We start from the raw sequence: 26,323 nt of genomic DNA, 5'->3' as shown, positions 1-26,323 counted from the left end.
GTGTGTGTGTGTGTGTGTGTGAGAGAGAGAGAGTCAGAGAGAGAGTCGACATGGGGAGGGGGGAATCCGCCTCTCACATCTGGCTCGCCATGTCAGAGGTCCAGACTCGCATGCAGAAGTACAGGACTTCATCAGCCCCCGCTGGTGCAGGAAGGTGACGCAGCTCGAGAGGAGCCTCGTACCAGGTGAAGCGGTGACGACCATTGCGGCAGCCAGACGCAGCAGCCCGGGGCGCTCCGTCCCAGCCTGACCGCCGGGGCTGTTCACAGTGGAATAAAAGGAGCAATTGCGGGATAACGGGTGTTTGGCGGAGGGCTGGTTTTAGTCAGGGAATATGCGTCCGGCTGCACCGCAATGACAACCCAGCGACGGTCTGCCAAGCTACAGCTGCGGCGGTCGATCAGCGAGCAGCTGCGGGACTCCACGTCCAAGGCTTGGGATCTGCTGTGGAGGAATGTCCGGGAGAGACGGCTGGCAGGTCAGAGAGCCAAAACAAAACAAGTGACACTTCTTTTAATCTGCGGAATACAGTTTATTCTCATTTTTGACTGTCAATTAGGCGAACAGCGGCACGAGACGTGAAGTGCTGGCACCCCATCGAACCTTAATTTAAACATCACCATGGCCTGGAAATAGTTTTTTCATGACTTCATGTGTCGTCACATAATTGTACCGCATTTCTATTTGCCAGCAGAACAGCTTAACATGAGAAGGATAGAAGACAGAAGTTTATATCGGGCTATGCGCTGCACGTAGCCTCTGTGTCATGCCTGGAGCGTCACGCGCAGCGCGCTCCCTGATATTTTGGGAAGGTCATTGTCAAAATTAGTGCTGAAGACAGCGCAGGCATGTGCTGTGGACAGGAGTCAAGCCGGGCATAGATTCCAACTGCTCAGCATTTGTTGTCCCACTCTGGATAATGGTTTATTTTGATTATTGTGTCTTCGAGAGAGCGAGGGGGGGGGGGGGGGGGGGGAGCTGATATTATTGGATGCAAATGTGCATGGAGACAAATACGCGCCTATATATATGCACCAGGTTTAGAGGGTCAGTCGTTTTGCTCTATATTTACAGTGGCCTGGATGCGCAGAGTTCTCTCTCTCTCTCTCTCTCTCGCTCTCTCTCTCTCTCTCTCTCTCTCTCTCTCGCTCCCTCGCTGTCAACTGTGCGTCAGAGAGGACGGAGAAGGAGAGAGAGAGAGAGATGCATCTGTCTCCCACGTTTAATGCAATTATCGAGATGTCTGCCTCTTAAGCAAATTAAAAGATGAACATTCCCACATTCACAACACTACACAAACCACCAGGCCACGATATCGGTCAAAGTCTCTGTGCCTGTCAGTCAAGTGCACAGCAGTGATACATTCCTTGTGTGACCAGCAAAAGGCCACTCGGGCGTTGTTGAAGATCATTTAAACTGTTATTGTATGCTGGTTAACCATGATATATGTTGCTTTAGTGATGCTTTGCACACCATTAGTCAGAGAGCACCTGCTGCCCCAGCAATCCTCTTTCCTCTAATTTATCACCCCTTCATCCTGTCCTCCAGACAAAGCCCCAAAACACCCTCAAACCCACAGCGCCCCCTCCTCACTCACCCCCACTGCTTAACCCATCAGCTCAGGAGGCACACAGTTCACATCTGTGTGGATCAGATTTTGAGATGGGGGATCCTTAAAATGTGCACATCTGGCCTCACCATTATGCTGGAATTCAGCAGTGTGCTTTCCGCTCTATGGTTTAGTCAGAACTGTGGCATATTGTATAAGGCATTTCATTTTGGAGAAACTGTGTTGTGGTCGGGGACAATAACTTTGGATAATCAATCCAACACATTTCCTGAACTGAATGTTAAAGTGAATTTAGATTGTGTTCATGGTTCCATTCAATCATCTGTGTGTGTCTGTGTGTGTGTGTAAACTGAGAATACATAATATCACCTGGATTTAGATGTAATCCCACAGGTTTTTAGGTCAGCGGTGGGGGTCGGGTCTCCCTTTGCGTGTGGGATTTGTGGGTCTTAGTTGCGTTGGTGTGAGTGTTGGTGTATGTGTGTCTGTTACCTTGAATCACCTCCTTACAACGACGTATATGCTGCTGCACTGAAAATACTATGAATCTAATTATGTGCAGTATTTCCTGCTGATCACTGTGGATTTCTCATTTCAAACATAATCTTAACCCCGAATCAACGAACTGAGGTTTGATCTTTGGTTCAACACTTTAGCAACATGTCAAAAAGCTACATTTTCTCATATTCCCTTCAAGGAAAAGTTATTTATCTGTGTTAGCAAGCAAGTCTTCCTATACTTTGCTCCGGTCACATTTCAGATTTAAAGAAAATCTCTTTTGAGCCTGCGGCAGCCTTGGATGGATATTATATTACTGGCTGCTTACTACAGCCAATCCATTTACACACATCTAAATAGCTCACTGTCACCTTCCCGAGTCCGCCTGCTGTGCCCTGCATCACTTTGACACTTTGCAAAGTGCTCTGCAAAGTGTTTTTTTCTCAGTGTATCTCGGCCCAAGCAGGGAATGTGGGTGGTGTATATGTGCTGGATCAGCTTAACCGCTTGTAAGAGTGTGACTTTGTGTCCTAGCTTGGTTTGCAAAACAAGCTATTATCAAGTATAGTTCCAAACTAGACTAAAGAAAACCAGCAGTTCAACTCACATCTTCCCTCTTTATTGTTTCCCTACATCCTTCCTGTTCACACCTCCCCTCACACACAAGCACTCTCTATTTCACAGGTGACCTCTGACCTTTGGCTGCTAGTAAAACATGTTACAGAAGTGGATAGAAGGGAGTTCATGTGTGTTTCTTCATAACTGTTAAACATAAAAGAGGAATGGCGAGTCGATGCTGAAACGTGTTTTTAATGAGATCGTGGAGAAATTCTCTGATTAAGTGACAGACGGGTCACCTGTGATGTCTGTTAAAATAACTTACTCACGCTAAAAGTCATCCAATCGCTTTCAAACAAGAAAGGCTTTTTCTTTTTACAGATTGCAAATAATGTCTTTTTACAATTGTTGTATATTTGTAGTGTGTACATTTTGACAAATATTAAGAACAAAATGAAAAAAGTCAAATAAATCATTAAAATGTGAGTATTATGTGGTAAAGGCTTTAGGATCCAGTGCTGCTGGTGTTCAGAGCATTCAACTCAGCGAAAGTCCACATTTAGATCACGTGATGTGGGCAACTTCATGCTTCTTGACGGGTCTGTTCTTGCACCATGCAGAGAGAGAGGCTGGGATAGAGGCAGAAAGCAGTACAGATGATGATGGAGGTGAAAGTGAGGCTGGACTGCAAATCAACCTTTTATAGGACATCTGCCAAATATGGCTATACTTTAATCCAGGCATTGAGTATTGTTTAAGAAATACGATGAGAATGATGAATACCTCGACATAAAGCAGGCATCTTAACGCTCCACCAAAGAGCGTATGGTGGAAAAGCACATCATATCATTTCCAGAAAGCTATCATTTGTTTGATTATTGCATAAACTGTTCACGAGTGATTCTCTTGAGATGATGATGAATGTGTCGCTGGGTTTTTTTTGTTGTGAAAAATTGTGGGTGGGGAATTCCGTGGTATGAACTTGATGGTGTGGATTTAGAGAACCTTTCTCAATGGCATAACAATCCACTCAACTCTAGTAACAATAGGTTTGCTCCTATAATAACACCCACAAGCTCTCTATTGTTCTGCCCTTCCCCATGTCACAGTGGCAGATGATCTTTGGGATAGTGTTTTCTTTTTCCAGGCCTATCCCCAATCTGATCACATCTTCCATCTCAGATATTCCTTTCTCTCACACACACACATGTGCACATTTGCCCGAGGCATGTACCAAATTGTGTCTTTGGCACAGCTTCAGGAAGCAGAGTGTTCCCTGAGCTCTCACGCCATTGGCTGCTGGTCATGTGGCCAAAAGGAAAAAAAACCTTGTGGAAGCAAGAGTTTGCGAGTCTTCCTCCAATCTCAGCTGCGAGGTCGGCAAATGCGTGTGTGTGTTTGTGGGGAGAATAAGGTCTGTCGTCCGTGTCAGGTGGTGTGATGAAGTTTTGTGTTTGTTCGACTGAGTTGGAGGGAGGAGGCAGTTGGGAGGGGGGGAGCCGATTCGGCTTCCAGTGAGGGCATGTTAGACACAGGAATTTAGAAGGTGTGCACTCAGTCACAACAACTCATCAGGAGGCGAAGGGAGGAAGATTTGTAGGTTAGTGAGCTTTAGATGTTATGTCATGGAGGCTGTGCACAGCGGTTTGGCTGGTATGGATGATGTGGCAGCGACTACAGACAGTGTGGCGCACCGAGCAAATGCTGCAGGAAAGGGAGAGACAGCCAACGGCAGTCTGGACCCTGTGGACAATGGGAACAGCATGAAAGCTGCCAAAGATGAGGATGTGAGGGGCGACGCCGAGAGCGCTGGCACCGTCTGTGCCGAGGACAGCGCTGATGTTGCAGACAGTAGGAGTATGGAAATTGATGACATCACGGACAGCATGGATCAAAGTGCCAAGGACGACAGTAATGACGGCGAGAGCGACGGCGACAGCTCCAATGAGGGATCTTGTCTGGGGGCCATGACCTCTGACGGGCAGGACTACTACCTGAGGCTGGGCGACAGCCCTCGGCGGCGCTCTGCCCTGCGACTCTCACGCATCATTGCCCGCCAGCAGCTGCTACGGAGGCTGGCACAAGGTAGAGCTTGAGAGAGTTGAATCACACCAGCGTGATTAGATTCGTGACTGGTTGTACAGTGTCTTTTTATCCGATTAGTTGGATGTTCTGGATTTTTTTTTGTTTTTTTACAAAAGAGAGATGGAACATCAATAGATTGACACTTAGATATTTTCAGTCTACCTCTTGTCAATTCCCCGTTAGTTTTCTTTTCTCCTGTGGAAAAACTGAACAGGGTGCAGATTCAAACAATGCTTTGATAAAGGAAGTGTGTCCGTTTTGAAACATAGGAAGGGACTCTGATTGCAGCTGTTTCATGTGAGACTCTGTCTTCCTTACTTCGGAATTTTTCAACCTTTGACCTGTTCATCAGAGGTTTACTCGACACCAACAATGAATAGACCCAACTTTTAGAAGTACAGTATCTCTCTTCTGTTTCATCATGCTTTATTTGCTTTCTTTTTTGGTACGATCTTACACACCAAGGATTGCCTGTACACACACTTCCTTCTGGTTTTAATAGTCGGACATATGGAGCCTCCCGTCCTCCAAAGATGTCTTTCATAAATCTGAAAGAAGTCAGAACAAACCATAACGGACTGTAGTGTTATTGTTTTTGTCCGTGTAGGTAGGGACCCAACATGTATTCCATGGCTACTTCCTCAACTTCCTGTCACATGACTCGAGTTCCCCGCGGAGTGAAGAGAACATCCCGTCATTCATAAAGAGGCTTTGGGTTATTCTTATGTTTGTTGAGGTCTTTGTTGAAGATGAGTCTCTCTCCTTTGTATTCTGACGTTTTTTTCCTGGTGCCATGTTGGTACACTTGATCGAGATCAGATCGTGTGTTTGTGTTTGTTGTTCTCATGTACCATGGTACACAACTCTGGTTTTATGAGGAAGCAGAAACATGTCAGGTCTTGTGTTTTTGTTTTATCCTCAGCGAGCCAAATCTCGTGTGAAGCATCTAAAAAAAACTGTGTGAAGGAGAGAGAGTGATATGACGGCTGTGGCAGATGAGGAATGTAGATGGAGAAGCAAGTTTATGCCTGTGGTGTTTTTGAATGATGGTATGATCTATTCAGCTTTCACTCCTTGCCTGTTGCACTGATACACACTTTTGTCCTCTTCTCCTCCAATCGTACTCTCTCTCTCTCTCTCTCTCTCTCTCACTCTCTCTCTGTCTTTCTCACGCATTCTCTCCCAAGTTGCATTCCACTTCTTAGCAGCTGGTAGAGTCTCAGACAGACTTAAAGAAAGAAAGAACTCAGTGACCCCTAATCTGAGACTTCTCAAAAGCAATAGTTTGATTCATATCTCAAAGTACATGCCTTTTTATGCACATGGTCTATTTACAGATAGGTGACAATTTAAAGCAGCAGTTACCAGTATTGTTATAATAACAATGATAAAATGACTATGTTGCCTGCTCAGCACTAAATAGCAGACAGACAAAGTTAGTGACCAGCTGTTGAAGATAGTGGACATTTTAGCAGCTGAAAAGGCAGATATTTCAAAAGTGAATATCTGACTCACCTTCATCAGGTTGCCACAATCTGTTACAATTACAAAATATGCAACTGTTTGTTAGCTGTTCACCATATCACCATATGAACTTAGTGTTGTGCTCACAGCTTGTTGGAAAAGTTGCAAAGAATAAGTACAAAATAATAAATTATAGCCCAAAACCACAAATGCTCAATCACTAAATAGCTGAATCTATCAAATGCAGCACACATCCATCACGTAATCATAGCCTGAAGATTAAGTGCATTGCTGTAACACATTGCTTTAACAACCTCTGCTGGAGGAAAGTGGCATCACCAAATAACTTGATCTTCATAATCCTATCAATACTGCTAACTCACAGCAGTCCTGCCATATCCTTATACATATACATATATATATATATATATATATATGTATATATGTATCTCCTCAGTGAGTGCTGCACAGGAGACGCTGCGCCTCAACCGATTTAATGCCTTGCTGATGCTGTTTTACAGCACATTCCTGAGGGCTCTACATCATTGCAGATGAACCATATGGGATGGGACGGACATATTCTTTTTTTTAAAGTCCCTCCCTTCCTTCCTCTCTCTCATCACTCCTCTTCAGCCTTCTTCACTACTTCCCCCCCCCCTCCCTTTGTGACCTTAAAACATGAAGGACTAAGTGCTTCGGCTTATGTGGGAATATGGCTGCTTTCCAGGCAGCATGTGTGTGTGTGTGTGTGTGTGTGTGTTGTAGAAGGATCGCTCAAGTCATGTCGATACAGCCTAACTATAAGCTATCTCTTCTCAGTCCCTTATCAGTGTGGTTTATCTTCTCTAGGTATCAAATGGATTTTGACTGAAAGGACACATTTAAACAAACAGCGTTTGAATCCAACTTTGTAAAATGAAACAAACTTTCTAGTTCTGATCTATGTTGCCCCATGGTCTGTGTGACATATGTCCCAGCTGAGTCCCTTCTGACATGTTCAATCCAGTTGAGTTGTCCACTTCCTGTTGCTGTTTTTAGGTCACATGCCGCTCTGGACGCCTGGGAAATTCAGAGCAGGAAATGATGTCATGCATGGCACTTCAGGGTCCTTGAGACCCAGCACAAGGCAGACAGAGAAACAGAGAAAAGGCTGTCAGAAAGTCAAGGTTGGATAAAAGGGAGGAAATGAAAGGTAGAAGAAAGGAAGGCAAAGGCACACTTTCTGAGAAAAAGCTGTGAGGACACGGGATGCTTGTATTATGTGTATTATGTAACGTAGCTGGCGTCCTTGTTATGTAAGGAACTACCTTACAGCCCCTTTGTCCCACACATGGACGCCCACATTCACAAGCCCGTCACACACTCATACACATACCATCTGTCTACCTTCCCCGCTGTCATCCTACTGGGTTGCTGCCTGTTGTCATATATTCTCCACAGCAGGAACACGGGGACATGGAATAGACTGAAGGAAAAGCAACTTGAATTAGCTCCGTCTGACTGTGTGCATTTGTCTGTTTTGTGGCCCACTAATAACACATTTGTGTACGAATTAATCTCTTGATTAAATTCTGCACAGATGAATAGCGGTGCTTTGTTCCCATGCTGACAGGAGCTTGGTCACTTGGCACCTTTGTGCACAAACACAAAGACACATTGCCAATTACACATGCATAAAAACAAAAAACGCTGTTGTGTGCTTTTTCTAAGGAGAAAAAACAATTTGGGGGGGGGGGGAATACAACAGCTTCATACTATTAGTTACTTTTGAATGCAACACTAGAAAAGTCAGTGTAATGGAGGTTAATTGATAAGTAGCAGGATGTGTAGGTATCCCTCATTTATAGTCACTAAATTGAGTGTTTCCATTGCTATGGCAGGATGCTGCAGCACAGTAAGAATATTTGTGTGGATCTACAATGGCGTTTACTTGAAGAACTAAAACTTTAGCTCTGAGATTGCTGGAGGATGTTATGTGTTTGTCCTAAATATTCTGCAAAAACACAGAACAACAGAATGGACAATGGCTCACTGATGTGTTATTGCATAGGGAAACACAGGAAGTACTTTGAAGCAGGATTAATTGATTGTTGGTTTTGGTCTTTGTATGGGATTTGTTGACAATTACAAAACTGTAGACTTATCCTTTAACATTTCTTGCTCGTAATGCATCTCAGTAAATACGCGGCTGGTGCGGTATGTCTTCCTCCCTGTGGTTTTCCCACAGGGTCTGTCCATCTCAGCTGCCCTCCCTCCCTCCCTCCCCAGCTCTCTGTCTGTCTCACCCTTTTTGTATCCTCTGACTCACTGGGGGTAACATCTGGACTGTGCTAAATATCTGCGCTGGTGTGTGTAATGTACGTGTGTGCGTACACACTGCATTCTCCCACACATTGTTCTGCTCCGCAGTTTTGTAGAGTAAAGCAAAAGAAGGAGGCCGAGGTCAGAGTCTCCTTGCTGGCCTGCCAGTAGGTTTTAGCTGACATGTGAAGTTAGCGTCCACCAGTCCTCAGTCTGTGACCGCAGGGGCTGGCTTGATGCAAACGCCAGCTGAAATTAGCCATTTCCTCAATGGACGCGACGGTCAGCAGCAGCTCTGGTGATGACAAAGAAGATGTGGAGTTGATGTCATCGGCCAGCTTCGTGTAGGAGCAAAGAGGAAGAAAGGATGAGGAGAAGCAAAGCAGACGTATGGATGAAGGGAAGTGTTTGCCTTTAGAGAGAGAACCTGAGGGTTACAAGCAAGAAAAGTGCAGAGAGAGTACAGGGTAAAAATACATTTACACAAGAATAAACAAGAGGGGAAAAAGCAAGCGACTTACTAAAATAAGAGGGAGGAGAAGAAAGAGTCTCGTGCAGCATCATGCAGAGAGAGGTGTAAAAACAGAGAGAGTTTGTATGTGGATCCTAACGAAGCAGAAAGTGCGAGAGAGGAGGTTGAGGAGAAAATTAGAGGGAAGAGAAACCCTGCATGGGGCAGGCTGAGAGAGGGAGGCAGAGTTGTAAACACAAGGGTTGGAAAGGCAGAGAGGAGGAAAGTGCAGAATCGTTGCCGCTTGATGGGAAGCTGGATAGCAGCGAGTGGATGTGCCATGGGATGGAGAGGAAAGTGAGCACAGGAGAAATGAATGGAAGCACATCATCACTTGCACCATGAGGGCTCCAAGTAAGTTTTCAGTCCTCTCAACCCTGCAGGCTGTCTCTGGTGTTTCTCTGTCTATTTTCAGAGTGTTACAAGAAGTATTTTTCCTGATCTGTTGCTTCATATGTGATTTAGAGAGCGAGGAGTTGTGCTGAGAATGCTGGGAGAGGGATGTAATTGCTGGATTGCGGTGAAAAGATCTTTCCTCTGACCGTTCTCATCTGTGATGGTGAGGACGGAGGCTTTTTATTGCCCTGCTGAACTTTGTCCCCTGTGTTTCTGCGGTGCGTCTCCCATTCACTGCCAGCACCTCTGAATGAGTGAATGAGAGCGAGAAGGAGGGTGGTTTTAGAAAGAGGTACGGGATCAGGACGGCGACTGCAGAATGATGCAGAAATAGTGTTGAAAGTTGGTGGGTTTTCGATGATAGTGACGTTATTGTATTGTGATAACTATGTGTGGAATTTATTATTATTTTTAACTTTACAACTTCAAAAAACGTACATAATTTGTTTATTAACCGTGCTTAGAGTTTTTAGACGGTGTCCACCTACAAACCCGAAGCTTTTCCACTCACAGTTATTTTGTTAAACACATGCGCGTGTGTGTATGCATCGGTGTAAATGCGTTTTTGCGTATGTACGTGTCTGTGTATGTATTATATCTTTTACATTGCTTTAATTTCAACCATTTTTTTTCCAAAAAAAAAATACTAATGTGATTGCTGGCACCAAGTTCTTTCAAATGTCTTTGTCAGCACAAAGCTCTGCAGAGCAGTTTAATCAGTGTCTGCTCATAAAGAGAACCTACACATACGCACACACACACACATACACACACATACATGAACGGTGCAGAGTCTAGCAGTGTGAGCAATACATATGCTGGCGGAAAAAAGTAGTAAAAACAAATGGCTGTAAAAGGTTTCGCGGTGCTGGCGGCAGCATCTAATGGGGTGTGGTGCCATGTGTAAGGCCTGTTAAACTTACGCATTAACGGCTGAAATCTGACTGCTGGTTAAATTGTGTAAAGTGTTTCCTTTGTCCCTCACTGGCTCACTTCCAGCTTTTCCAATCTCATCATTCCAGTAAATTCCCAGAGGAAAATGTGATTCCCTGAGATGTTGCTCTTTTATAAGCTACAAATGCTGGGATAGTGGGACGTTATTCTCTTGATGACTCCGTGTTTATTTTGAGAGAGCGAATAATTAACACGGCACATCAAGCTGTGCATATAAAAGACATCAGTCCGAAGGAAATTCAACAATGTGGGGACTTTCCTCCACAAAAATGTTGTGATATTATGTGTTTTCAGATTTCATATAGATCCCAAATCCATATGATCAATATGTTAATGTGTGCACTCACACGTACTTTTTATTTTTTTTTGGCTTTACAGAGATTGAGGCTAAGGAGGCTTGTGATTGGCTTCGAGCAGCGGGATTTCCACAGTACGCCCAGCTCTATGAAGGTAACACACACACACACACACACACACACACACACACACACACACACACACACACACACACACAGTAGCCAAAGTCCAGCATTTATCCAGCTGCCTTGTTTCACACAAAGACGTCCCCCTTCAAATCTCTCCTTTTTGTTCAATCCTGCTTCTGAGTTTTCTCTTTTTTCCATCATGTCTGCTTCTCTCTCTTTTTCTGCCATCCCTCTATCTGCGTATATCCTCGTCTGCTGGGCCGCTGCGTTCTATTTCCAGGCTCTAGTTCCTGTCCAGAGGGAGGGGTCATGGGAAAGGCCTTGTTGTCACTGCTGGGACTCTCACAGCTTCTCTTTCTCTCTTCTTTCTTCCACCTTTCTCTGGCCTGTATTTCCTTACTGTCTCTGTCTGTCTAGCTCTTCATTCAGCTTTCTTTTCTCCTTCCTTCCTTCCGTTTTGCCCTCTACCCACCTCCCTGTGAAGCCTACAGGCGCTCATTCATGTGATGATCATCGAGTCTCATACAGTTGAGGCACAAACCGGAAATGGCCCCAGTAATCGAAGAAGTAGCTCTAAAAACCCAGCAGTCCTGCTTTAGCAGCCCACACACACACACACACACACACACACACACACACACACACACACACACACACACACACACACACACACACACACACACACACACACACACACACACACACACACACACACACACACACACACAATGTGCTGAGAACTGCTGTGAGCTCCAGTAATGTCGGGTTATGGACTCTTTGGCTGCTCCCGGGTGAACATGATGCCTGCAGATGGCCACCACACACAGAGAATCACCAAAATAAAAGGCTTGACTCCTTTTGCCATTGGCATTGTGTGGAATTCAGGTTATTTTGGGGTTAAAAAAGGCGTGTGTGTATTTTCTTTAAACTTCATATGCACAAGACTGGTGTCAACAGCGGCAGCAGCAGTTGTGCCATGCTTCACAGACTTCAGTAATGGTTAACCGGTCGAGAAAACTGCCGTTTCCTGTCAGTCATTAACTATTTTAACTCAATCTCTGTCTTCTTCCTCTCTGACTCTCTCTCTCTCGTACAGATTCACAGTTTCCAGTTGACATTTCCTCTGTGAAAAGGGACCACGACTTTCTAGACCGGGATCTGGTAGAGCCTCTATGTCGGTAAGGACACTTGTATAAACACACATGTTCATATATGTACACTTCAGTCAACCCGGCCATACACATGCAAACCTCACTTTTTGGCGTGCCCATTTAACACCAGTAAAATCCCAGATTCTGTACTTGTCCCTGCGGCCTGGTGCTAACCGCTAATCATTAGATGTCTGACCCCGACCCCTAATGAACTCCCCACTCCTGTTTCGTGCTCAGACAGCCCCGGCTTTGATCTGGTCGCCTCCCCTCCCCTCTGCAGTGCTCTGATCTCCCATTCAAAGAGCAGAAACCCTCAGGGGGCAAAGAAATGGGGGGGGGGGGGCTGAGGGAATGGGGAAGGAGTGAGGGGATGCCAGTCTATTCTATCAGATGGCTTTGAGTGTGTTTTTTATGTCCCCTTTGCACACCTTTATGATCTTTTTGTCTCACATCTCCCATTCCTCTCTTTCCATGGACGTTTTCCCACCTCGCACCAGCGTACCCTTTACCCTTTTCCTTCTTCTCTATACACCCCCGCCTCTTCAATGTCTACGGTAGAGGAGGGTGTGGTAATTATAGCGTTAGTGATTTCCCAAAAGGTATATTGTGAGAGAATATGTATCGGACCCCCTGAGAATGTCTCAGAAGCTGGAAGATACACTCACAGTAAGACTGCACCGAGACTTTTTGCGAAGGAGGTTGCCCGCAGCGCTCCAGAGCAGGAAAGTGGAAGGGGGGTGGGGATGGGTGACAGATGAAGGGAGGAGCCAGCTGTGTTTTTTGGGAGAAATGCACTCCTTGAGGGTGAGGATCAGTCCCAGCTGATTGATGCCAGAGGAGAGGGAGGAGTAGAGTCAGTTTGGGAGAAAGGGATAGGGATAGGGAGAGGGTAATGAGAAGGATAGAGTCAGAAAACATCATAAGTGAGGAGGAGAGTGAGGAATGAGAGGGAAGAGAGTGAAAATGAGAATGTGACAGTTCATGAGGAAACTAACACTGCAACAGACAAAACATATCCAACACATGTCACTTACTGTGTGTTTATGTTGCAGACGTCTAAATACTCTGAACAAGTGTGCCTCCATGAAACTGGATGTCAGCCACCCCAAGAAGAAAGTAAGACAACCTCGTTTAACTGTAAGCCAGCAACTTAACAAACTCTTTGTTGTTGCTTTGCTGATGCTTTGTCAGCTGACACAAATAGACACATGAGGATTTTATAGGTAGACTTGTGTTCATTGCTTGTCATACAATCTGTGTGTAGCTGGTCAGTTCTTTGTCTGGTCAGTGTAGATCTGAATATACGATGCCATGCTCCTCAAAGTGGATTCACCATGTAATGTTGATGTTCACAACTCTAAGTTGATGACAATTCAGACTGGATGTATAGATCTATCCAGTAGATATAGATATATATGCATAAGACACTTCAATGGTATTTCTGAAATCCAGTTGAAGGGTCAACTAGTGCTAATGTCCAGATATTTTCTGTTCAGTCGTGGTTATGATGAAGGATACTTTTCCAAATCTGTCCAATGATAGAAACTTCCATTCTACAAGTCTGGATTCATTTGTAGTCAATCCGAAATGGCCTAGCAGTGAAATAAAACAAGTCCATCGGGATTTTTGACATATGAACACAACAGAAGATCTTAATTCTAAAGTAACTCTTATTTGGGGCTTTGTGTTGCAATTTTTTGACCCGGTAATAACTCCTTCATGGTTCCATAGGGTGATGACTCTGATGAAGATGACCCGTTGGCCATCAGTAAAAGGTGGACGTTTGAGTGGAGCAGCCGACGTTGGTCGCGCCTGCAAGACTTCCTGTTGGACAGCACTGAAAGTCCACTGGACGGCCTGCTGCACATCACAGTGAGCAATGAGAGTGTGCTGACGGACCTGAGCGAGCAGGAGATCGCAGAAATCTCCTCGTTGCATAGTGAGGACTCCGCCTCTGCCATGCCTGACTCTATATCTATGGCATCTCTCTCTGCTTCCTACCATCCCTCCAGGGATCTTACACACTACAACTCCCTGCCAATCAAGAGCAGCCGCCATGGGCAAGGAGGGCGGAGTAAAGCCAAGGAGTTTTTGCGTCGCATGGAATTAATGCGCACTTGGGGGCCGTCGACAAAGCGGAAAAGCTCAAATCGCAGGGTACATATGGTCATCAGTGGGCCGGTGTTGCAGGGCGAGGAGCCTCACGCACTGCAGATGCTCCAGTGTACTCCCATCAGCCAACTAGAACACAACGACCAAACTGACGGTGACACCCCCTCGCTTACCAATGACTGTAAAGACCAATCCCCGGTGAGCGTTAGCCCCAGTGGCGAGACAGCGGCGCCCAATGTGAAGGAGCCCGTGTGTGCAAAACACCGCACCGCCAGCAAGAGAAGCAGCATGTATCTGGAGGACATTGAGCTGCTTTCTCAAAGCAAGAGGACTGAAGGACAGAGCCAGTTCGGCAGAAACCAGTTTCACTCATATGAAAACCTCCTCGTTCACATCCCCAAAGACCATAAACCAGGCACCTTTCCAAAAGCTCTGTCCATAGAGAGCCTGGTGCCTTCCCCTGGTGACGGGAACAATGGCCCCCAGACACGGGCCCAAATCTATCTACTCAACAATGACCCGGGTGAGCCCTGGTCTGGCAAACCTCTGTCCAAGCCCCCCTGTCCTGGAGCTCCCCGTGGCAGCAGGGTGAGTGTTTATGACAACGTTCCGGGCTCCCACCTCTACGCCAGCACCGGAGACCTACTGGACTTAGAGAAGGAGGACAATCTGTTCCCTCACCTAGATGACATCATCCAGCACGTCAGCGGTTTGCAGCAAATAGTGGACCACTGGAGCCGCAGTGTGCTGCCTGAGGATGAGACAGGGGAGGGGGAGGAGGAAGGGGAGGGCAGGACCACCCCCAGTGAAGGCGAGAGAGACGGGGTCTCCTTGATCGACACTGATTCGACAGGAACCAGTCGGGAGAGACGGGACTCTGGAGTCGGGGCCTCGCTGACAAGACCACGGTGAGTAAAACCAATCGTGAATGCACCCAAAATGTCAGTAATAATCTCTCAATGCGTAGGAAAACTGTGGAGCAGTAGGTCAAAGACGAACCAGAAGGTTGGTCTATAAACTAGAAAGGATGTTAACAATGAGCCGTTTGGGCATTTTACTGTTCGCCTTTGTTTTCTCTTCAAAACTAATTTGGCGCACCTGCAGGAGGTTTGATAGGTGTCATTCCCAGATCTCGGAAATGATTCCGTTGTTATCATAGATAGGAAACATGTCCAAAACACTGTGTGTCTCTCATTCTTTACTGGTATTCTCTTCCCCCATCCCAGTCTACGATGGCCCAGCTTCAGGACCTCTGATCATCTCAAACAGCCGGCATCTTCGCTGCAGATCACGAGCCAATCAGCGGGCCAGCTCAGCCTGCTGCAGAAGTTCTCTTTGCTCCGCCTCACCGCCATCATGGAGAAATACTCAATGTCTAATAAACATGGCTGGACATGGTGGGTATCCACTCTGCCACATACATCGTCCATATGTTTCTCCCCTCTTCTCTACTAGCTATTAGCTCATATTTCATGCATTTATTCATAATTCCGGGAATTTACAAGGTGTTAGTGCTTCCTTCAACTTCTCGACATCAGAGCTAAAACAGCAGGACCACTTGCACCAATACCTTCACACAAAACCATAACATATCATCTACCACACTGATGCTGGCTCTTACAATGGGTCTGTGCATAATTAAAGGCTCCAGTGTAGGTCAAAGACTGGCTTTAGATTCTCAACCACACAACCATCGTTGTTAACAATCACTCCTTTTTGTTTTTTATTATACCCGGGAGGGAAATTCTGTTGACCAGCATGTACATGAAGGGACAGATAATCTTTCTCCCAAACACTTCCCTAATTGTTTTCTGTCTATCGCTTCCAGGTCTGTGCCCAAGTTTATGAAGCGCATGAAGGTGCCAGACTACAAAGAGAAGAGTGTGTTTGGTGTTCCCCTCATCATCCATGTCCAGCGCTGTGGTTTTCCGCTCCCTCTGTGTTTACAACAGGCCCTCAGCCACCTCAGAACACACTGTCTGGACCAGGTTAGAGAGGAAAACAGCACTTATTATAGTCTGTACATGACCATATATAGTGCTCAGTGAAATGTAACTAAGTACAGTTACTGTACTCGGGTACTTCCATGCTATAATACTGCAGTTCTTGCTCTTCTACACATTTCAGATGGATGTGGTTTTACACATGTGTAACTACAGTTACTAGTTAATTTACTAGTACATTTTACAATACTATACTATACCATACAATGCATGAGACCAGTGGTTTCCAACAGTTTTGCCTTCCTCGTTGGCTTTGTCTGACTCTTCTTTCCTTCCCGTCTCAGGTGGGATTGTTCCGCAAATCTGGCGTGAAGTCGCGTATTCAGGCTCTGAGGCAGCAGTGTGAGTTGTCCCCTGACTCTGTGAGCTACGAGGACCAGTCGGCCTACGATGTGGCCGACATGGTCAAGCAGTTCTTCAGAGACTTGCCAGAGCCTCTGCTGACAAGCAAGCTGGGGGAAACCTTCCTGCATATTTACCAGTGTAAGTCGCCTCGGAGCTATGAATGCTGTAACGTGTTATCACAGCATCTGCCTCAGAGGACGGGACTGTAAATGGTTTTAATCGTTAAGCTGGCCTTCATGGAAACTCAGTCAGAAACAGTGTTTGATATAAAAAAGTAGAATTTTAGCTACTTGCTTTATATATGATTTGTGTGTATGAAATGTGCACTAAAAGACTGGATGTTGGGAACTGAGACTTTCTTCCGTCAATCGCTCCTCACCTCCGCTCATCTTTTTTCTTTAGATGTCCCAAAGGAGCAGAGGTTGCAGGCCGTCAGAGCGGCCATTTTGCTGATGCCGGACGAAAACAGGGAGGTTCTGCAGGCGTTGCTCTACTTCCTGCGTGATGTGACTTCCTTGGTAGAGGAGAACCAGATGACGCCGATGAACCTGGCTGTTTGTCTGGGACCTTCGCTCTTCCACCTCAGCATCCTGAAGAATGAGACGCTCTCGCCAAGGTGAACACACTGACGCTTACATAGAAAAACTCAAAATAGCTTCGGCCCGTGCAAAATACATTAGTTATACATAGTTATTAAGCTCATGGCAAACAGCTCTTACCACTGCAACCATTACTATCATGGTGACTTAATTCCCTCTATGTAATTTGCCACCATGACAAAATGTAAATTTAATGTACGGTTGGTTGCTGTGCACATCAGTCAGCTAGCTAATGGATTTATATATCTATAAGAACTCATTTATTTTACCTCTTCAAGTGCATTGTTCTGTACTTCTGTGTAAATCGAACTCCTGTATAATTTCTGCTCGTCAAGGTCAATCCAGAGGAAGTACACCACGGGACGTCCCGATCAGAAAGACCTGAGTGAGAACCTGGCAGCCACCCAGGGTCTGTGTCACATGATCACCGAGTGCCAGTGTCTCTTTCAGGTCAGTATTTACAATTTACAGGGATTTGTTTCTATAAGAGCGAAGAATGACAAGTGACTGACTGGCAGAAGTTACGCAGATTAATTGTGTTGACGAAGAAATGATGCACGTCCAGGTCTGAATATGGGACATTAACAGACACAAATAACTGCGGAGCGTCGTGATGTTTTCCTTGCTGAGTTGTTATTGTCCAAGAGTGTTATTGTGCCTCAGTGTTATTGTGTTTAATGAGCTGATTTCTAAAACTGTATACCATCATTATCTTGAGGCTAACGGTGTGTGCTGTGTATACTTCTGCTGTCAGTGAAAACCGATTAAGAGACGAAGAAAAACAGATCACCGTGCATTTTTGAGTTTAATGTGGTTTTAAGAGTTTTCACGAGAGCAATAATGGTTCAGTTTTCTTAACCCACAGAGGATGGTGTAATTCTTCCAAAACATGAACGTGACCAGCGTTGGAGTTTAAAGGTTTTTTGTAAGATAATAATATCAGAAAGGCAGAGGACATGTAACATTAAACTGTCCACCTTTTGTACCAAAACAAGATTCCAGATGAGCTGCTGTGACATGTTTTACATCTCGGTCGTCTCAGTGCAAATGCCGATGTGGTGTGATGTGATGTGATGCACGTGCTCCGGTTGTCCCCCAGATACCAGAGGAGATGGTGACCCAGTCTCGTAACTCCTATACGGAGGCTGCGCTGACGGTGCTCCCGCTGGACGAGCTGTGCAAGGCTCACGAGGAGGAAGTGGATGAGGACGAGGACGAGGAGGATGAGGAGGGATCCTATCATGCATACCTGGAAGGGCTGGTCCAGAACCTGCTGGAAGAGGCCAAAGATAAGAGCAAAGGCTGGGTGTCTCGCTCGACGACTGACCACACAGAACTGGCATTCAAAAAGGTATGTGTTCATTGAATTTCTGAAATATTGTTGGATTTTGAGAGGGGAGAAAGAAAGGGCAAAACAGGCGTCTTCATAAATGAATTGGAAAGCCTGAATACTATTTGTTTAGCGCATACTTTGCATTGAGCATTCTCAGTCAGCTTCTCCACAGGAAGCACATTTCAAGTGGAAACCTGACTTCACGTTAGACTTCAAAAACAAAGGAACAATTAAAGGAAAATTCAGTTATTTTTAATCCACATCTCTGTGCTTGGAGACCCACGTACTTGTTAGAATTACACATGGTCAGATACGGTTTGAATCTCTTTTGTACACCATCACAATGAATCTAACCCTCGTGATGTGTGTAAGGTGGGAGATGGCAACCCTCTGAGGCGATGGCGAATGTGTGTCGAGGTGTCGGCGGCTCCAGACGAGGTGCTGCAGCGGCTGCTGAGAGAGCGCCCTCTGTGGCAGAGCGATCTACAGCAGGAGAAGGTTCTGGAGACGCTGGATAAACAGACAGACGTGTACCAGTACTCCCACCACAACATGGCACCTCAACCCAGCTGTGACTATGTGGTACTAAGGTCAGGACCAATGAGTTCAAATATTTAATTGAATATTCTTCTGGTTTGTCAGACAAAACAAGATTTTTAAATGTTTTATAGAGCAACAATTCATTGATTTACATCATCTGCAGATGAGTCAACAATAAAAATAATTAGGAGTTGTTACCAAAGCATGTCTCACATTCCCACATTGAATGGCTGACTGAACTCACCCGTTGTCTCTTCTTTGTCCCTCCGCCCCCTCAGATCATGGCGCACAGACCTATGCAAAGGCTCCTGTGCATTGGTGTGTGTGTCCGTCGAACATGATGACAGCCCGCGCACGGGAGCAGTGAGGGGGGTGGTGCTGGAGTCACAGTACCTCCTCGAGCCCTGTGGGACTGGGAGGACCAGACTCACACACGTCTCCAGAGTAGACCTCAGGTGTGTGGGGGCGGATTTCAAGCGCTGTCATCTTAAAGGTTTTTAAAAAAACAAAACAATGCAATCACTAATGTGCCTGATTTGCTTTTCTTGTCACAGGGGAAGATCTCCAGAATGGTACAACAAAGCATTCGGTCACCTGTGTGTTAATGAAGCTCAGAGGATCCGATCCTCTTTTCACCCTCCAGAACAGACGAGCACCGAGGCCAAGATCTGAACCCCACACATCAAGCTTCATCTCGGGTCACACTGCCAGAGCAGCTGAGCCTGAGGTCCCATGAGGGGAATCATCCAGGCAGTGAACTTTAGTACCTTTTCACTCTGCTGAGCCACAACTCAGCTGTACTGCACCATACTGTACTGAGTTACCGTCATTCACAGAAAAGGGAGTTTTTTTGCCATGTATTCCATTAATTACGCATAACAACATATGGCTACTTATTTATCCCATTAATATCAAACAGCTAATTGGATTTTCTTTGAATATACATTGATGTTACATATAATGATCTGCAGACAGAGCGTATTTTCAGTATTTATTGCTCTGGGTCATTCTTCTGAATCCTCGTCTACTAATCCAATATCTTGCAAAAAGAAAAAGACGAGGTACGACAACAGCGCGCACCAGAAGGTGTGTTAATGAGATGGTTGCCTTCTTTAACACCGTCATTTGATAAAGCTGGAGCTGATGTTATCGTTGATGTTGTCGTATGTAAAAATGACATAAAGTAACCCACAAGTAAAGTAGAATACCCATATTTGTATTGATTAATACGCTGAGAAATCTATCTTAACTTCGACTCTTTAACATGTCACATGGCCTGCTAGAGGAATATAAATGACTGATGAGATTGAAACTGTTCACAACGATTTTTTCTCCTCAGATGTTTTATTGACTTGAAAAGACAGGACACATACACTCCAGATCTGCTTTTATCACAGTCAATCAAAAATGACATTTAATACACAACACAGCAAATTTCATCAATCAACCAAGGAATTGCCATTCAGTGTCAGGACAAGTACATTCAGTGCTCTAACGACTCTTAATCCTGCTTTTAAAAAATCTTGCATGTTGACACAATAATCTAATTTGAGTTAATTTGTTCATCTATAAACTAATGCTACGAGAACGCTGTGAACAAATCCCTTAAGTATGCACGTTTATAATCGGCACTAGATTATGATCGAGCCGTCCTCAGATTAAGATGCATAAATGCCAGTGCTCTTAAAAAGCATCCCTGTCATTTGGAATGACCAGGACCAGTACAGCATGGCTACATGTCAGCGTTACATTGTGAAAAGTGCACCAGGACGAACGAGCACACGAGGGATCTGGATCACAGAAAGGGCAAACAGTCATCAGGTCCATACATGTGCTGTTATGGAAACATTGTGTTGGATATCACTGTTTTCAGTGTTACTCTTATCGAAATGTTTTTTTAAAGTTATCATTGTCATTATATACATGTATCTTGTGTCACCTTTTTTTGCTGTCATGTTATACAATGTCTAAGACATGTGACCATTTCACTGCTTCTGGGAAGCATGTTTGAAATTGTGTGTGTGTGTGTGTGTGTGAGTGCATGGAAGTGCCCGTGTATCTGCACAGTAGATATACGTACAACCTTTATTGTTAATATAGATATATATATATATATATAGATATGACGCTCACTGTGCCAGCAGATCAAACATCATAGCTTTTCAGGGTCTTCCTATCATATTGATATGCTGAAATGTGAACTTTCCATACACCATCCCACTAAAGCAACAGCAAACTCGCTCTGCCATGGCACTGCCTTGGCTTATTTTTGTTTTGTTTCAGCTGTAGGCGTTGCTACAGTGTTGCTATGATATAATATCTCTACAGTGTCACCAAAATCCTGCGTGGATGCTGTTTGCTGGTGTACCAAGTGTGTGTGTGTGTGTGTGTGTGTAAATATGTGTGTATGAGAGAGACAATGAGTGAGTGAATGACTTTGACGTGAGCTCTCGGCTGTGTGGGAAGAGGCTCCAAACCTATCTGAGTAGCTGAGACCAGGGTGGTTATTTCTGACAAAGCGACAGAAAACAGAACCCTTGTTACTAAAGAGAATAAAAACATCTAAGAATTCAACAAAACATTGTCTGTGGAAGTGTTCTTCAGTCTCTGATATTAAATTATTTTAACATCAAAAGGCATAATGGCATGAAAATACATTTCCTTGTTATGTGCTCTCGTGTCCATTGCGTGGTGCTCTCGCCCCACTGGAGTCTGAAGGTCCTGCATGAGTCTGGAAACTGTGCCATGTAGCCTGTTTTGAGATAACTTGAGTGTATGAAGAGCAATCAGGGGGTTCTCCTTATGAAGATGTTCTCTGTTGTCCCTGTGTCCTTTCACTGGATTGATTTAGGAAACTAAACCCACCCCCACCGCTCAGATCAATACTCAATCACATTTACCTACTTAGCCGTGTCAGATGGGGACTCCCACTGAGGGCGATGAAGGTGTTTTAATACAGACTCTACTCTCCCTGTAAGCGGGGGGGTGTAACAGCACAGAAATGTGTGAAACATTACTTTAACTTCTACCCCATTTAACATGTCACTGATTTTATCTAGGGCACAGGGTTACAGGTCCTGAATGTCAATGATCCTGTGCACCGTGGGTGCACTTCACTACTCCATGGAGTCTGACAAATGAGGAACATCATCCTGCAAATTACACTGTGAAAATAAATAAATAAATGATTACTGACAAGGTGAATCAAGCATTGTTTTTTCCCCCCCAACTGAATCCACTTTATTCTCGAGGGGTAGATTTCCGAAGCAAACGTTTAAAATCATGAAGACTATACTGTGCAAAAGAAAGTGAAGTAATTTGCTATTGCAGTGCTGTTTCTCAATATGTTGAGATCAAATGCAAACGGGTTAATAAGATCAGCAATGTTCCTCCACGCAGGGTGACCCTGCAAAAAGGATTTGACGGTGACCTCTTCTGGAAGGAACAGGAAGTGCACGTCCAGCAACTACCCGTGTCCAAGAAGTCTTTACATCCCTCTCTTAACGAAACGGAACTCTTAATGAATGGAGGAGAGCGTCGGTGCTGCAGGAATATAAGAACCATGTCAATGGGATTCTGAATACCGTCGAAAAAAATATTGACACTGATTGCAACATGAAAATATATTAATCAAATTGTAATTCTATTATTCTTTGTCCTACTCTCAGTAAAGAGACCAACCTCAGACTCACACTATCCAAAGAACTTGAAGTTGAATTGAGAGTTTGTAGTGGTGGACTTTTGAATGTTGCTTAATGTTTCTGCTCTTTATCTGCAGCACATTCCCACTCTAAAGCTGAGCACGGAGAGAGTCAAACAGGGGGAAACAGATGTATCTCCTTTGGGAACGGCTAATCCACTGTCTTCTTATAGACAACCATGATAAGGTCATTCATGAATAAATGATCCAATGAATGAATTATTGATGAGGCCACGTTGGCAGTTGTGTGTACAGTATCCTTGAGTGTGTGCTCTGGCATTGGCATACTACAACCAAAGGTATGCACAATTGATGACATACATTAGTGAAGCATGTGTTAACCGTTTCAAAACAAGGGATATGAAAAAAAATCAATTAATTTCAGTACATCAGGTCCACAGCTGGAGCTTGTTAGCAATTGAGTCTGTTTTATAGCAAATGTGACCTCAACACTGCTGCACAGACTGCGTCAGATAAATAACCCTGATCTAATTCTGTGCCATAAGGGGACCAGATACCCATGCAGATGTGGTTTACATTAAGTACGAAGTACTGCAGTAGTTCATATGAACTTAATTAAGGTTAAGGTCCCTGATTACATTTCTAACTTTTATGGCAAGACCATGGAACAGTCATTACAGATGTGTCAAGTTGTCAGGACAATCCTTGCAGGTTTAGAAGCGTTGTATACATCGGTATAGAAACCTCAACAGCAAGAAAAGCAGGTTTATTGTAACACAACGTGGACAAATTCAGTAAAGCGCTGCTCATTTGAATGTTTTCGCTGATGAACAAGATTGATGGAAGGTTGGTCGGGTTAGTGATTTCAACTCAGATGTGGATGTTTTCATAAGGACGGCAGCTTTCCTGTAGTGCTCTCGTATAATTACAATAGGACTGTCCTCAGCCAAAGAAATTCTTTGTCGACGAACACGCAAATCTGTCAATTTATCGATTTAGTTGATTTAATCTGGAGATCTGTAAAACTGAGTTTCTCCACAAAGCATCACACAAAAGCACCATTTTAAATCTTGTGTTTACCAGAGATGTGCTCATAAGTTTCTGAGAGTAAAAAAAAATCATTAAACAATGACAATATTTTTTCTAAATGCTGCTGCACGTTGCTTATGTGAATGGAATAAAATGACAGATTCATTGGACATTCTAAATTTGATGTGGTGTCATAATTACACTTAATGTTGATAGCACTTCATATCAAAAAGGTTACTGACCCCTAGTATACAGTATGACATGCAGTAGACATTTTTATCCAAATTCTGCAGTGCATAGAATGATTGATTACCGCAACACTGGTATTGTTTTCATCCTGTGAGTCTCTGTGTGTGTGTGTGTGTGTCATTATGGCAAAATGTGGTCAGATCCGCAGTAGCCTCACAACCGCTTAAGATGCAGTCACGACACCTAACAGGTTCGTGGTTGAGAACAAAATGCGGTCGAAGATGGGTGTGGCTTGATCGAGGGTGCCATTAGTAGGGGTATCGGGCACTTTACACTCCTGGGCTGAAGATGGTGTTGCATCTGTTTTTGAAGAATCAATTAATTGCTGTTAGATAGGTCTGCTGGATGTTTCTCAGGCTCATGGACCCAGGTGCCTCACTTGAAAACTTGTTGGGATTACGCAACAACAGAGTTTGTGCCTCTCATGTTCTGCTGTTATTTGAGTTAAATAACTAATTTTCTGAAAAATAATTGCCCAGCAATTTTTGAAAAGCCCAGAAGGTCTTTCTTTCCAGCACTTACGACTGATCTCAAGGTATTTTTCAGAATCCTTTTACCAACTGAATGAAAAAATATTTTTCCGACTATTGCTTGAAAAATTGAGAATGCCAAAATTGACTTATGTCGTATTTTCTCTATTTGTAAACCACGAACACAACATTCTTCGTTCCGATTAGGAAAAAGAGATTGTTTTCCAGATGGTAACAGTCTTTGACGATTCTGAAAATACCATCATAACAGCGGCAACTGTTGCTAAATGACCCTCCAGGTTTTACAAAGATTGCCTCGTAATTATTTTCGAGAAAATTGGATGCTTAGCTCTGTGAGAGGCACAGACTCTGGCGTGTGAGTGTCAGGGTTTCAGTTGGTCTGATTGTTGGTATAGGCTGACAGTGACAACTCTGCGGTATCTTAAGATATAGGTTTTTGAGAACATAAAATGATGCATGATTTTATTGTTTCACACTTGAAACACACACAAAATATCACAATGTGCTTTGTATTTGTCATCCATTTGGAGTTTTGCTTCTGGACACCTGGTGCATGAGTCCAACACTCACTCTCCTTTAGCTCTGTCGCCACCAACTACTGAGGGAAATATCTGGCTCTCGAGTTGCGAAATGCTCCACTCTATTCACCAGCTAGTTGCTGTTTGTATCTGTCTGCAGGTATCTGGTTGGATGTGTACCCACAGTGTCCTGAAGCTCACTCACACTTTTGTGTTGAGTAAATCTCTATACTCACAGTAAATTCTGGTGCTGTGCATCTGGTTATGCAGTGATTCAGCTTGACAGATTTGATGGAAATCTTGACTGGAATTTTAAATAAAGTTCTGCGGGTTTGAACAACGCTTGGCTGCATAATAATTGACTCATCAGGGGGTTGAGGGGCCACGGGGTTGAAGAGATTGAGCCATATGGATCATTGTCACGTGTACTAACAACACAAGTGCCGATGCTGCTAACAAGCAGACGTGTTTGTGCGTACACTGTTCACTGTTCTCTGGTGTACACATTTTCAGAGCTGGCCTTTCAAACTGGATAGCCGTCAGGGACGCATACTGTACCTGGGCTTTTCCATCAAACTGAAGTGCCGGTTTCATCTCAGCTGGGTTATTTATGGCAACGAGCACAGTTCAGGAGCCCAGCGTCGCAGCCCAGTCAAAGAGCCACGTCCTTGGTCCCAGGTCGTGAACCCTGTCAAAGAATCGGCTCCTTCATCCCTGGTGACGGCTCTCCAGAACAAAGGGAGTGTTACTACAAACCGCTGCCTCGGATAATGAAAATGAGAAACTGTGACATTTTCAAAATGGCTATTTTTCCTTGACTGAGACAAAAGAAGCTTGTTTAAATCTTCATCTTTGCACACTTCTGGGTTCAGAGGGTTTCTTGAAAGGGATTCATAAGAGCAAATATGGTGTAATCTTCTTAACCGATGGAGGAGTGTGTAATCCCTCAAACATGACAGTGACCGATATTGAGGTTATGAGATTTTTAGCGAGGATGACCTCTTTTTTCTCTCTTTCCTTCAGACTTATTCATGGGCACTCTTTATCTTTAAAACTTTCATAAGCTACTTTGTGGTGTCCTTTGAGGATTGTCCTCTGCAATTCCACCAGTATTACAGTAACGGATTGACTTGGAGAGGGAATATGACCTACTAAAGTATTTAGTTGCAAGATTGCAGAGGATCTAAGTAAAGCAGCAATGAGAAAATATTGTCTAATGACCTCATGAGTGAAGACTTAAAGTCTTTTAGTCTATTACTAAGTTTTCAAGAATGTGATTTTCTTGATTTCTACACAATGAATTGCCTGACTTTATTATACAATACACAAACAAAGGAAACAAAGGCTGACACTAAATCACTGTTTAATATTAATGTTTTTGTGCTGTACATCAAAGGAAAACAATCCAAAAGATAAGATCGCAGAACATAAGACTGAAAAGAAATGATGATAATATTTTATCTTGATTAGAACCATCTTAACAATATGAGAGCCACAGGGTTGTCATGTTTGATAAACACAGATAAACAA

General features: G+C 44.2%; 1 protein-coding gene across 3 annotated transcripts; it reads left to right on the top strand.

Annotated features, from left to right (window-relative positions):
• Positions 1-285: 285 nt before the first annotated feature.
• LOC306788229 (stAR-related lipid transfer protein 13-like) lies at positions 286-21,450 on the top strand. Of its 3 annotated transcripts, none has more exons than XM_079283649.1 (14): positions 286-478; positions 10,716-10,787; positions 11,859-11,940; positions 12,966-13,029; positions 13,645-14,933; positions 15,252-15,422; positions 15,854-16,013; positions 16,313-16,511; positions 16,776-16,989; positions 17,308-17,422; positions 18,072-18,323; positions 18,678-18,895; positions 19,124-19,300; positions 19,400-21,450. In XM_079283649.1, exons 1-14 carry the CDS (start codon positions 355-357, stop codon positions 19,515-19,517), a joined length of 3,255 nt encoding a protein of 1,084 aa, XP_079139775.1. In that variant the 5' UTR covers positions 286-354; the 3' UTR covers positions 19,518-21,450. The 3 variants fall into 3 exon arrangements, with proteins under 3 accessions (XP_079139775.1, XP_079139774.1, XP_079139776.1); XM_079283648.1 differs by lacking the exon at positions 286-478 and adding an exon at positions 4,299-4,711; XM_079283650.1 differs by lacking the exon at positions 286-478 and adding an exon at positions 9,216-9,341.
• Positions 21,451-26,323: the final 4,873 nt, after the last annotated feature.

This window comes from Melanostigma gelatinosum (genome assembly GCF_949748355.1).
Source record: "Melanostigma gelatinosum genome assembly, chromosome: 14".
Lineage (NCBI taxonomy): Eukaryota > Metazoa > Chordata > Actinopteri > Perciformes > Zoarcidae > Melanostigma > Melanostigma gelatinosum.
This window is presented reverse-complemented; position numbering and strand designations above follow the sequence as displayed.